Below are 14,005 nucleotides of genomic sequence, written 5' to 3' on the forward strand. Positions count from 1 at the left end.
TAAAACCCAGCTTCCTGTACCAAGAAACTGAATAAGACCAAGTCCAAAATCTATATAAATAATCTTTGTAAAGATTAAAAGTTGTGCTCTAATAGGTGTCCCATAGCTGACCATGACCCCAAAGGCTCTAACACTCATTTTTGGTTTGCTCCAGAAGAAGGGTCGGCAAACCACAGCCTGAGCGCCTAATTCAGCCTACTGCCTGATTTTGATTCTGCCACCTTGTGACCCAAGAATGGTTTTGACCTTTTTAAATGGTTCAGGAAACAATTAAAAGAAGAATATTTCACGACACGTGAAAATTTTATGAAATTCAGATTTCAGGGTCCCTAAGTGTTACCATCACACGATCATGCCCATTCATTTGTATATTGTCTGTGGCTGTCTTCCTAGCTACAGCTGCAGAGCTGAGTAGTTGTGACAGAGATCGTGTGGCCAGCAAAGCCTAGCGGTTTTACTATCTGGCCTTTTATAGGAAAGACAGGCCAACTGCCACTGTTAAGAGACTCTCAACTTTAGCTCTGTTAGAAACACTTGAGGGACTTTTTCAAACTCCCAGTCTCCAAACCCCACCCTGCCCCAATTAAAACAGTCTGGAGATGAGACCCTGTCTTCAGGATTTGTTAAAGCTCCCCTGTGTTTCCCCAATGTGTGGCCAAGGTTGAGAACCACTACCTAGAGCATGAGGCATTTGGAAGGACAGGTGGATGAGGCCTGCTGGCATCCAGGCTGCCAGATGGGAGAGAGAATGCAGGTCACTCTGCACCACCTGTGTTCTGGGGCCAATGTGAGCAAAGATGTTCAGGACCTCCAGATGCCCTCTGGTGAAAGCCCTTCCCATAAGGAGATTGGCGGGGACGAAAGGGTGGGGGAGAGGAGAGGATTATACCAGATATCTAGCCCAGCATATGGAATGACTGAGTTGAAGACAAATTTTCCCCCAAATGGAACGTCATCAAGCGTATAGGCAGTGTGGCCATCCCTACCCTAGCTGCTAGGAGTAGGTGACCTAATTCCTTAGCATTTACTAGCACAAGCATCTGCTTGAAACTGCAGAACATAGAACCAGGTATCCTGTGCAGTGAGACCGTTAGAAGTTTTAATCAACTTCGTGGTGCATGGACCGATCTGCCTCAGAATCACCTGGAGGCTCCTGGGCCCCACTCCAGACCTATAGAATTGAAATCGCCAGGAATAGTCCCAGGAGTCTACATTTTAACCAGCATCCTAGTTGATTCTTAAGAACTTTAAAGTTTAATCACTACCTACTTAAACGGTTATGCTGTTAAATTTTTAGCAGATATGCAGGCATTAGCTGTCCTACCATTATTTGCTACAGTGGACTCAACTGGCTAGACCAGTTATTGATTCCTCTGAAGTGGGCACACACACATCAAAAAAAAAAAAAAGAGGGACTTACCAGGTAAAATCTATAATATATATGCTAAATGGCCTTTCAAATAACCAGAGTTATTTTTTTCAAAAGCAGTGTGGAAGTCATATACTCATCCTACCAATTACCGTCTTGCTCAGTGGTATAGATACCTCAATGGCAAACTGTTTACAAAATCTTAAATGGTGCCAATCTTCTTTCTTTGAAGATAGGCCTACTTTTTGGAAGTAGATAAACGTCATTTGGAGTGAAATAGGGTGGATAAAGTGGATGATTAAGTTAGATCTGTTTTGGATTTTAAAAAAATGAGCTTTGACTTATGTGACCAGACTGTGTATCAGTTCACTCTTTCACTCCCAAAGACATGCCTTCATCATATTTTGAATATTTTGTCCAAAACAGAGTTGTTTTAGAAAAGCCCAGTTTATCCCAAAGTAATGGAAAACAGTTCTTTGGATTTACAAATTTCAGGGTGTTTTGTATGAAATCAACCCCATTTCTCTCTTGTCATTTTCATAAGGCTTAGACACTTAGAAGGTGTTTTTGTGGGTGTAGGTGTTTGCATTTTGAAATATGTGATTCCATTACACAGGAAATCATTGTGGGGATAGGAGAAAATCAGCACTTCATTTCTGTTCACCACGGACACTTGCGGGGGGGGGGGTCTCTCGCTTCAGTCAAGTGCACTTGATGGGGCAACATTTGCCTCGGAGCCAAAGGGCAGCATTGTGGAGCACACAGGACAGCTGTGTTCTGTGGTGGCTGAGCTGGGTAGAATTGCAAACGTACTTTAGAATCAGATTTTAAATATAATTCAAGTTGGGCAGAGAGGTACGATAAGTCAGTATGAGACTAGAAGTTGTGGGCAGTCCTGAAAGGTTTTATTTGGCCGTCTTGGGACTTGAAGTGCCTATTTCTAAAGGAAAGGATATATTTTATGGGCTGTGTCTACCCTCGTAGAGTGCAGGGGTGATGCCCCTTGATAACAGCACAAAGGGAGTTTGAAGCTATCCATTTTCTACCAGTCTGTGGGCACTGACTGTATTCATTGTGTGCTTATCGCCATGGAGGCAGGCTCATGTTCTAAAGTGTCTTGTCTGAGGGCTTACACAAATTTTTGAATGTCTTTAATTTCACCAAGCTGAACAAAATTGAACACATAGATCAAGGGGCCTTGATCTTCTGCAGGCAAAGTTTTCAAAAAAGAAGGTACTAGTTTCCCTAAAACAACAGTACAACGTTGTAGGGCTTGAGATGCTCAGGAGTTCCTTCATTCATCGATTTGAAGGCATCTGAGACATCGACAACCTGTCCCGTGGACACTGTGAACGGATTTCTTGGAGGAGTCATGCGGGAGAGGAAAAGTAAGGGCAAGTCCCTTGGGAGATACAAGGAGATACTGGGGACTTTGTTTTGCCTGATTATTTTTGAGTTTTATTTGGGAGAGGTTTTTGCTGTGATTAAAATTTATTCTCATTTCTATTTGCCTGGACAAAATTGAAACCACTCCTTCTCTGTGTGTGTGTGTGTGTGTGTGTGTGTTGGGGGGGTGGGTGGGTGTGTAGCAGGAGGTGGGAAGAGCTGCCTTGAACCATTCCACTGGGCCTTTTGCCTAGTTTCATGTTACACATTTTCTGGCTTTCCTATTTACTGAAGAACTGCATTTTGACATTTACGAGAAACAATCCGTCCGACACCCCCCCCACCCCCAATTAATCGCTCCACTTTGTCTTTGTCTTGGGTTGTGATATTGCCGTCCAAACCTAAAACAGGGAGGGGGGGGTAGGCAACTTTGCTTCCAGAAGAGCTTAACTGTTTAAGGGTTAAAGACACAGAAAAATTATAACTTAAGTACTGTCATGGCCAAGGGTTGATGAAGAAAGGTGGCTTTGTTTGGGTGATTAGTGTGGACTCTGTGAAGACAGACAAAATATCTTTTTTTGGTTTTATGGTGTAGGCTGGGTTTTATATGCTTAAAAGCAAATCTTCCACTGCATTCTCATTCTCTTACATCAGCCCACTTCTCCCCTTCCCTCTCATGTGGCAAAACAATAAACAAAGTGGCCACTGTTGGTGCCATAGGGCGGTTCTCCCTCTTTCTTTCTAGTGCAGGCTCCCAGAATGGAAATCGTGAGCCATTTAAACTGTGAAAGTTCTGCTTCTCCAGGAGAGGGCATTTGCTGAATGGTTGCTAGCTGGAGAATGTCTCATGACGAGTCAGTCCCAAAAGGGTTATGCAGAAATGTGGGCTGCATAGGCAGCTGGGATGGTGGGGACACCCCCAGTCCTGGGAGAAATCCCTTGCTCGCTCTGGGGCGCTCTGTTTTCTTTTTCTTCTGCATTTGTAAAGTGTCTGAGGGTGTGGCTGAAACTCCAGAAAAGCATTGAAAGTACTTTTTGTTCTTGAAAATGTTACAGTTAATCTCTGGGTCCTGGTCTGAGGGAAAGAAAAGATCTTTGTGAAGAAAGGCAACAAAATGCAAGCATCTATCTCTTCCCTGGCTGGGGTTGCAGATTTGTTAGCTCTGATATCAGTGGAGAAAGCAGAATTTGAGAGGTTATTTTAAAGCAGTGGTTCTTAGCCTGGGATCTCTGGATTCCCAAGAGCCCCACAGATGGTTTTCTGGGGGTGGTGGTGAGGGGGAGGAGCGGATCCTCTAGAATTGAATAGAAAAGTTTGTATAGACAGACCTTTTATTGGAGAGAGAGCCTGTGACTCTCTGGAGTCTCAAATCCGAAAAAAAAAAATTAATAATAATTTTCTTTTTTTTTTTCTTCTTGTTTTATTGTGGTAAAATATACATAACGTAAAATGTACCATCTTAACCATCTTTAGGCGTACAGTTCGGTGCTATTAAATACAATCACATTGTTGTGCAGCCATCACTACCAGCCAACCCCATAATTCTTTTCATCTTGCAAAACTGAAACACCCCAGTCCCACTCCCCCCAGGCCCTGGCAATCACCATTCTACTTTCTGTCTTTACGAATTTGACGACTCTAAGTACCTAATGTAAGTAGAATCATGTAGTAGTTGTCTGCTTGTGACTGGTGTATTTCACTTAGCATACGTTGTAGCATATTACAGGATTTCCTTCCTTTTCCAGGTTGAATAATAGTCCATTGCATGTATATATCACGTTTTGCTTATGCATTCATCCATTGACGGACACTTGGGTTGCTCCCATGTTTTAGCTGTTGTGAATAATACTGCTATGAACGTGGATATACAATATCACTACTTTTTAAAAGCAAGTTCATAAGCACAAGTTTCCCTGTTTTTTTTTCTTTTCTTTTTTTTTAAAAGATTTTATTTATTTGACAGAGAGAGACACAGCGAGAGAAGGAACACAAGCAGGGGGAGTGGGAGAGGGAGAAGCAGGCTTCCCGCTGAGCAGGGAGCCCGATGCGGGGCTTGATGCTGGGCTTGATGCGGGGCTTGATGTGGGGCTCGATCCCAGGAATGTGGGATCATGACCTGAGCCAAAGGCAGATGCTTAACTACTGAGCCACCCAGGCACCCCATCTCCTGTTTTTCTTTTGAGTAGAGTTCTATATCTAGAGATTTTCAGAATCTGTAATGCTTCCAAGCATTGACTTACTTTAAAACTCCTTTTTTTATTAAGGTATAATTGACACACAATATTATATTAGTTTCAGGCGTACAGCATAGTGATTCGACACTTGCGTACTTGGTGAACTGATCGCCACAATAAGTCTAGCCACCATCTGCCACTATACAAAGTTAATACAATATTATTGACTATAGTCCCATGCTGCCCATGCTGCACATTACATCTCATGACTATTTTATAATTGAGGTTCGTACATCTTGATCCCCTTCACCCATTTCGCCCCTGTCCCAAGCCCCTCTCCTCCGGCAAGCACCAATCTGTGCTCGGTATCTATGAGTCTGGGTTTTGTTTTGTTTTGTTTTGTTTGTTTTGTTTTTAGATTCCCTATGGAAGTGAAATCATGCTGTATTTGCCTTTTCTTTTTTTTTATGGTTTCACTTATTATTATTATTTTTTTTTTTATTGAGTATTTGCCTTTTCTGTCTAAACTTATTTCACTTAGCATCATAATACCCTCAAGGTCTCTCCATGTTGTTACAAATGCAAGATTTCACTCTTCTTATGGCTGAGTAGCATTTCATTGTATACACACACACACACACACACACACACACATACCCCTTTATCCATTTGTCCTTCAATGGATACTTAGGCTGTTTCCATATCTTGACTATTGTAAATAATGCTGCAATGAACCGAGGGGTGCATATATCTTTTCAAATCGGTGTTTTTGTTTTCTCCTGATAGAAACCCAGTAGTGGATTTGCTGGATGATATGGTATTTCCATTTTAAATTTTTGTAGGAAACCCCATACTGTTTTCCATGGTGTCTACATCAATTTACATTCCCATTAACAGTGTACAGGGATTCCCTTTTCTTCATATCCTTGCCAATATTCTTATTTCTCGTCTTTTTGAAAATAACCATTCCAAAGGTGTGAGGTGATATCTCATTGTGGTTTTGATTTGCATTTCCTTGATGATGAGTGATGTTGAGCATCTTTTCATGTGTCTGTTGGCCATCTGTATGTCTTCTTTGAAAATTGTTTATTCAGATCCTCTGCCCATTTTTTAATTAGATTATTTGTTTTTTATTATTGAGTCCTGTGAGTTCTTTATATATTTTGGATATTAACCCATTATTGGTATATGATTTGTAAATATCTTCCCCCATTTAGTAGGTTGCCTTCTCATTTTGTTGATGGTTTCTTTCACTGTGCAGAAGCTTTTAATTTGATGTAGTCCCATTTGTTTATTTTCATCTTTGTTTCCCTTGCCTTTGGAGTCAGATCCAAAAAAGGATTGTTAAGACTGATATCAAGGAGCTTATAGTATCTTGTAGGAGGTTTATGTTTTCAGGTCTTACATTCAAGTTTTTAATCCATTTTGAATTAATTTTTGCGTATGGTGTAAGATAGTGGTCTTGTTTCATTCCTTCGCACGTGGCTGTCCAGTTTTCCCAACACCATTTATTGAAGAGACCATCCTTTCTCCATTGTATATTCTTACCCCTTTGTCATAAATTAATTGACCATATATGCATATGTTTATTTCCAGGCTCTCTATTCTGTTCCGTTGATCTATATATCTGTTTTTTACACCAGTATCTCACTGTTGTGATTACTATAGCTTTATAGTATAGTTTGAAATCAGGAAGCATGATACCTCCAGCTTTGTTTTTCTTTCTTAAGATTGTTTTGGCTATTCAGGGTCTTTGTGGTACTACATAAATTTAAGAATTATTTGTTTTAGGGGCACCTGGGTGGCTCAGCTGGTTAAGCATCGGACTCTTGGTTTCAGCTCAGGTCATGATCTCATAGGTCATGAGATGGAGCCCGCATTGCATTCTGTGCTCAGCAGGGAGTCTGTTTGGGATTCTCTGCCTCTCCCTCTGCCCTTCCCCGTGCTTGCGCATGGGCACACGCGCTCTCGCTCTTAAATAAATAAATAAATAAATAAATAAATAAATAAATAAATAAAATAAGAAAAGAATTATTTGTTCTAGTTTTGTGGATGTAGACACTATCGAAAACAGTATGGGGTTTCCTTCAAAAATTTAAAGTGGAAATACCATATGATCCAGCAAATCCACTACTGGGTTTCTATAAGAAGAAAACAAAAACACCGATTTGAAAAGATATATATATATATGCCACTGGTATTTTGATAGGGATTGCATTGAGTGTGTAGACTGCTTTGGGTACTATGGACATTTTAACAATATTAATTCCTCCAGTACATGAGCATGGAATATCTTTCCATTTATGTGTGTTTTCTTCCATTTCTTTCATCAATGTCTTACACTTTTTAGTGTACATGTCATTACCTTCTTGGTTAAATTTATTCCTAGGTATTCTTTTTGGTGTCATTGCAAATGGGATTGTTTTCTTTTATTTTTTTAAAGTTTTTATTTTAATTCCAGTTAGTTAACATACAGTGTTATATTAGTTTCAGATGTACAATATAGTGATTCAGCACTTCCATACTATACCAAATGCTCATCACAGCAAGTGCCCTCCTTCATCCCCATCACCTGTTTCATCCATACCCCCTACCAACCTCCCCTCTGGTAACCATCAGTGTGTTCTCTATCTATAGTTGAGAGTCTGTTTCTTGGTTTGTCTATCTTTTTTTTTCCTTTGCTTGTTTGGTTTCTTAAATTCTGCATATGAATGAAATCATATGGTATTTGCCTTTCTATGACTAACTTATTTCCCTTAGCATTATACTCTGTAGTTCCATCCATGTCATTGCAAATGGCAAGATTTCATTCTTTTTTATGGCTGAATAATATATATATATATATATTCCAAATCCTCTTTATCCATTCTTTAGTCAGTGGACACTTGGGCTGCTTCCATATCTTGGCTATTTTAAATAATGCTGCGGTAAATACAAGGGTACATGTATCCCTTTGAATTAGTGTTTTTGTATCCTTTGTATAAATACCTAGTAGTGTGATTGCTGGATCACAGGGTAGTTTTATTTTTAACTTTTTGAGGAATCTCCTACTGTTTTCCACAGTGGCTACATCAGTTTGCATTCCCACCAACAGTGCACAAGTGTTCCTTTTTCGCCACATCCTCTCCAACACCTGTTGTTTCTTGTTGTTGATTTTAGAGGTTTGTTTTCTTGATTTCTCTTTTTTGATAGTTCATTATTAGTATATAGAAATGCAACAGATTTCTATATATTAACTTTGTATCCTGCAACTTTACTGAATTAATTTATTAGTCCTAATAATTTTTTGGTGGAGTCTTCAGGGTTTTCTATATATAGTATCATGTCATCTGTAAATAGTGATAGTTTTACTTCTTCCTTTCCAGTTTAGATGCCTTTTATTTCTTTATTATTATTATTTTTTGCCTAATTGCTCTGGCTAGGACTTTCCAGTACTATTTTGAACAAAAGTGGGGAGAGTGGGCATCCTTGTCTTGTTCCTGATCTTAGAGGAAAAGTTTTCAGATTTTCACCATTGAGGATGATATTAGCTGTGGGTTTGTCATATATGGCCTTTCTTATGTTAAGGTATGTTCTCTCTATACTCAATTTGTTAACAGTTTTTTTAATCATAAATGGTTGTTGAATTTCATAAAACACTTTTCTGGATCTATTGAGAAGATCATATGATTTCTATCGTTCATTTTGTTAATGTGGAGTATCACATTGATTGATTTGCAGTTGTTAAACCATCTTTACATCCTGGAATAAGTCTCACTTGATTATGATATATGATCCTTTAAACGTATTGTTGAATATGGTTTGCTAATATTTTGTTGAGAATTTTTGCATCTATGTTCATCAAGGATATTGACCTCTGATTTTCTTTTTTTGTGGTGTTCCTGACTTTAAAATTCTGAGTGAGTGTGCCCATGCATACATGAGCATGTTTGCCCACATGGGCATACAGCTGGGCTCTGGATGCTCTTTTCTTCCATGAGGATATAACAGCCAATGCGGAGAAAGCAATGGCTGGGAAAGGACTAGGGTCATCCATTGGAGCTTTTTCTGGAATTGACCCCTGCCACTTTGCCCTATTCCCATGCTAGTTTACTCCAGGCACGTTGGGTAAGGATTGGCCAAAAAGGAACCCCTCACTGTTGAAGGAATGAGCAAGGGAAGACCTGATATTCTTTTCCTGGTCCTGAAAGTGTGAGACTCCCTCCTTTTCGTGCACCTGGCAGTATGGTCACTCCCTGAAGAAGTGTAGGTTTTGAATTCAGACCTGGATTTGTATTCTACCTCTCCCACCAACGGCTGCATTATTTGGAAGCAGTTATTTAAATTCTTTGAACTTTAGTTTCCTCATTTGTAAAGTGGGTATAAAATAGCTATCTTGAAATGACATTTTTTAAAAATTTATTAGACATCTGGTTTATTCAAACATTAAACCTACTGAAGATAGAATTAACAGAGCTCAAGGAGTAGGGGGAAAAAAACCTATCCAGCACCTGCTTCACTGCAAATTTCCTGGGGACAGAATTTCTGCGTTCTGTGCTACAGCCTCATCCTAAAGCATCCTCATGTGCTTGATATCGATTAACTTGAATAGGAGATGAGAAACTTTCTGTACACTCAATTTGGCAGGTAGCATTAGCGGTACAACTTTCAGAAACATTCTTAGGCACAAGAAAAAGCACTGCTTACAGTGAGAATCTTTGATAATCAAAGAAAAGAATGTCACTAAATATAATCTTACAAATAAGAAGGAAAAGACACACACTTTTGCCAATGGACTGCTTTACATATCAGGAAAAATGTCACAATGAGATCTTCTATGAAATTAAAACACTAATTGTTGTACTCAACTTTTAATCGATTCTGAAGTTATTTTGTGGAATTAAAATTCAGAGAAAAAGAAAATTGATTTAAGCTAAGTGGAATTTAGGGAAGAAATGCAGAACTAATAAGTAATAGTAGCTGCACTTCTTTGGTTAACTCATTAAAAAAGTGTCAAACATTTTCAGTCAAATTTTATTAAAAGAAAAATCAGCAGATCACCATTACAATTCAAGAACCAAGTCTAAATATGCACTTGACAATAAAGCACATTTGAGTATGGAGTGAAAAAAGTTTTCCAAAAAACTGTCAAATGTATCCTCTCCAAATACCCAAATAATCACTTCTGGAGGTCTCTTGTTGAGTGGAATCATAATGAACTGAAGATTGAAATGATATTGTTAAGAATAAATGGGATGATGTACCTAAGGTGTGTAGTACTAGGCGAAGCCATATAAATAGGAGCTGTTCCTTCATTAAAATCCAGGCTCCCTGCAATGGCATTGTGTATCATTCTAAAGGTAGGGATTTCTATTGTGAAAGCGTTGCTAAACCTGGTCAAGATTTTTATTCTTTATGAAACTTTGGAGAAAGGAAATAAACAAGTCTACCAAATAAACTGAAAAAATAAATCTGGATTTAGCAGCCATAAAGATGGAGGAGTTAAAGGCTAAGCTGGGATGGGACAGAGATACAAATAAAGAAGATCTTTTCTTATCTGTAACACGAACATTGACCCATCTCTGTGTGGGTGTTGGTAAAAGAGAGAAAGGCTATCACTCTTCACTGGGACACCTTGGACATGCCCTCACATTTTCACAGCAGATGAGCAAAACTCTTGCTGAGGAACTTACTTTGCATTCTTTCAATATTTTAAAAGATTATTTATTCAATCAACTGCACGGTGAAGGGAAAACATAACATTGTTTACAGCTAAATATCAATAGAATAAAAATAGGGAACAACAAACCACACACACACAAAAAAAACACCTAAACCAAGTCATTGTTTATAAGCTCTCTCTATATCACTATTTAGACAGAATTAATTTTATGTAGCTGCTACCAAGGTGTGTATACTATTCCATGTTCTACTCTTTTCCCACTAATTTATATAGACCCTTATTTCTATAGTCTTCACACGTAACATTCCAAGTGGAAATATTTATATTGATAAGTTTTATGTCTATATCACAAGCTATAGAGTTGGTTTTTTACTCTAAAATAGGTGTTTATTCTATATACTTACTCAATGCCATTTCAATACAAATTCTCCTCCCCTTGTCAAAAGCTCTGATAACAATTAAGAGATTTATCATCTTTTACCAAATCACTCTCTAGAAAGACTGTATTAATACTAATCAGGGCCCCCAGCAATGGATAAGTACCCTTGAAGTGGACTTTTCCCCATATTCCCCAACAGTGCATTTGTAATTCTCTTTTTTGCTAACTTAACGAGAGTGAAGTAAGTATCTCGTAGTTGTTTTGATTTTCAGTTTTAAAATTATGATGAATGTGAACATTTTCCTGTTTTTTAAAACCGAACTATTTCTATCTCTTTTGTGTGAATTATCTAATCCGGAGGTTGGCAAACTATGGCCCTTGGGCTAAATATAGCCAGCTGCCTGCTTTTAGAAATAGAGTTTTATTGGAACACAGCCATGCTCGTTTGTTTGCACATTGTCGACTGCTGCTTTTGAGTTATAATGGCAAAGTTGAGTAGTTGTAACAGAGCAAAGGCTAAAATACTTATTGTTTGGCCTTTTACAGAAAACGTTTTCAGACTCTCATCCTATCTCTCAGCTCTTTATTCACTCTTGTTCTTCACTTTATGCTCCACAATATCGAAGTATTTGTAGGTCCCCTCCTATCATGATAATTTATATTTTTGTGGCTCTTCCCTCTGCCTGGAATTTCCATACTCCACTCTGCCAGGAAGGTTCATCCTTCCAAATCGTCCTCAAGAGGTACTCACGCCATAAAGCACTCCTTTTAATTCCCATTTACAATGCTACTTTTTGTTGGATGATATTGACTGTGTGAGAATCAAGAAGACAATGCCTGGGAAAGCACTTTGTAAAACTACAAGGTGCTTTATAAAAGTAACAACTTCTAATAATAACTGTTGTTATACTTGCAGCATCAACGCACATCTTTGTTTCTACTTTTATTTCAAACCATTTACAAGGAGCTTTTTAGACCAAAGCACCCCGGTTGGCTCTCATGGAGTAAAGGTTCTGATAATACCTTTTCTATAATCCCTCTTTATTAAATATCAACAACATAGGTGCCTGGACTAGTTATTTCGGCAACACCAGAGGCTAATTCAGATTAATTATTATGTGTCTCATCAATTATTGAATAATCATTAGGATGACTCAGACATCAATCAACCAACCAAAGAGCCTAGCTCTCTGAGCAGTCCTTCTGTTTCATCCAGAGAACAAAGGTTGGAATCCTACGGAAACCATAAATATAAAATCCTGAGAAAATATGCTAAACCAAAAAGCCATTCTCTGTTTTGGTTACAGGAAATTATGCAAGTCAGACAAGAGAATACCTTGGAGAAGAGTTTCATATATTCGCCCCCCCCCCAAAAAAGAATCTGAACTAAAACACACATTATAAATCTAAAATGGTGCCTAGAATCTTTGGAAATTCTACTTATCTTTCCAAAGTGTCTACTAGAACACTGAGAACATAGATCTGCACTAATATATCTATATCTATATATCTCTGTGTCTGTGTTATATATCTCTCTCTGTAGATAGAGAGGGAGATAGATTTCTTTAGTGGGTCTGCATTCCTCTGAGTGTTCCTCCCCTCCTTTAGGAATCAAAAATATCTCAAAGAAAATATTTTCATGAAGTATGTATAAAAATTGTAATACAATGTTGCACGTGCGCCTATGTGTGTGAACTAATTCGGTTTGCTAATTTAAGCAATGATCTCCAGTGAATCCAGGTAAGAGCTTAGAGATGTGCTTTGTGCAAAGTTTAATATATGGGTTGAAAGCCACAAGGTTATGGCTCAGATTACACTGAGTGAAACCTCCGCCCGTTGTGAATGCTGAGTTCCAGAGGCAAAAGCTCTTAGTTATAACTGCATTTCTGGAAAGGAGGGCGCCGCTCTGCTCACCACTTCCATTAAGGAACAACTTCGTATTTTAGTGGTGCCTTTCTCTCAGGAAGTATGATACAGGGTAAGGTATATATATATATATATATAAGCAAAGGAGGAAATTTGTTATTGATTTTCATTTCTACTCTGAAATTACATGAAAGCTCAATGGCTTGTAGCAGTATCTCGGTCAATAAGGCTCCATTTGAGACCACCTTGAAGTTCAATTCTCTCCCAGTCCTTTTAAACTTCCTCTGGGGTCAGATTCTTTTGTATTTCATCATCTTTGGTGCTGAGATACTAGGAAGCTTTTTATTCATAACACCACAGAGAGGATTTTGCTAAAAGTAAAACCGAAGTGTTCCCAGACACCAAAGTTCTACCCCTCCTTTTTGATTACAAATCAACATTGCCAAACACCAAACCTAAAAATCCAAGGAAAAAAAGAGATCAAGAAGGTGAATAGTAGGACTCCTTATTGTAAAGTGATTTTTTTTTTTTTCACATTAGGGTGTTGCTGGGTTTTGGGGGGGTTTGAACGGCAGAGGGACTAAGTGCAATGCTTTATCCCGTGGGGATAGGGGAAGGTCATTTATGCCAGACTCACCATTATGTGTGTGCACATTTTGTTCATAATACTTGTTAACGTTTATTGAACATTTACTGCATGTTAGTATGCTAAGTCTTTATATGGTTTCTGTTCTGTAGGGAAGCAATAAGTCGCCTGTGTGAAGCTGTCTCTGGGGCAAATGGAGCCATTAAAAAGCGAAAGGTAAATATTGGTATGGTTTTTTTGTTCTCTGTTTCTCTAACTAGGGGAAAGAGAATATCAAAATAGTTCATTCTACCATAGGAGCTAAAGTGCAGAATGGCCTTTACAAGTTGGTGTGATATCAGAGATGCACTGAAAGTTGGTCTTGTCTCTCACATTTTTCTGACTTGCCTGACACTCTCTGAAATGGTGATGTCTTGAGCGATGGAATGGAGAGAGCACCTGGGGTTCAAGTAAAAAAATCTGGGTTCCAGTCCTGGGTGTTTACTTACTTTGGGCCTGGTCTCTCCTCTCTCTGAGACCCCATGCTTGTTCCTGTAAAGTAAAGTTAAACCAGATGACCAGGGTGGTACCTTCCAATTTCAG

General features: G+C 38.6%; 1 protein-coding gene across 2 annotated transcripts in view; it reads left to right on the plus strand.

Annotated features, from left to right (window-relative positions):
- SHC4 (SHC adaptor protein 4) overlaps positions 1-14,005 on the plus strand; it is a 129,508-nt gene that overhangs the window by 53,961 nt on the left and 61,542 nt on the right. For both annotated transcript variants that reach the window (XM_036075974.2, XM_078079390.1), the window contains exon 3: positions 13,576-13,639. In XM_036075974.2, coding sequence (XP_035931867.1) covers positions 13,576-13,639 — 64 coding nt within the window. The remainder of the gene's footprint in view (positions 1-13,575; positions 13,640-14,005) is intronic.

This window comes from Halichoerus grypus, chromosome 8, assembly GCF_964656455.1.
Source record: "Halichoerus grypus chromosome 8, mHalGry1.hap1.1, whole genome shotgun sequence".
Classification (NCBI taxonomy): Eukaryota; Metazoa; Chordata; class Mammalia; order Carnivora; family Phocidae; genus Halichoerus; species Halichoerus grypus.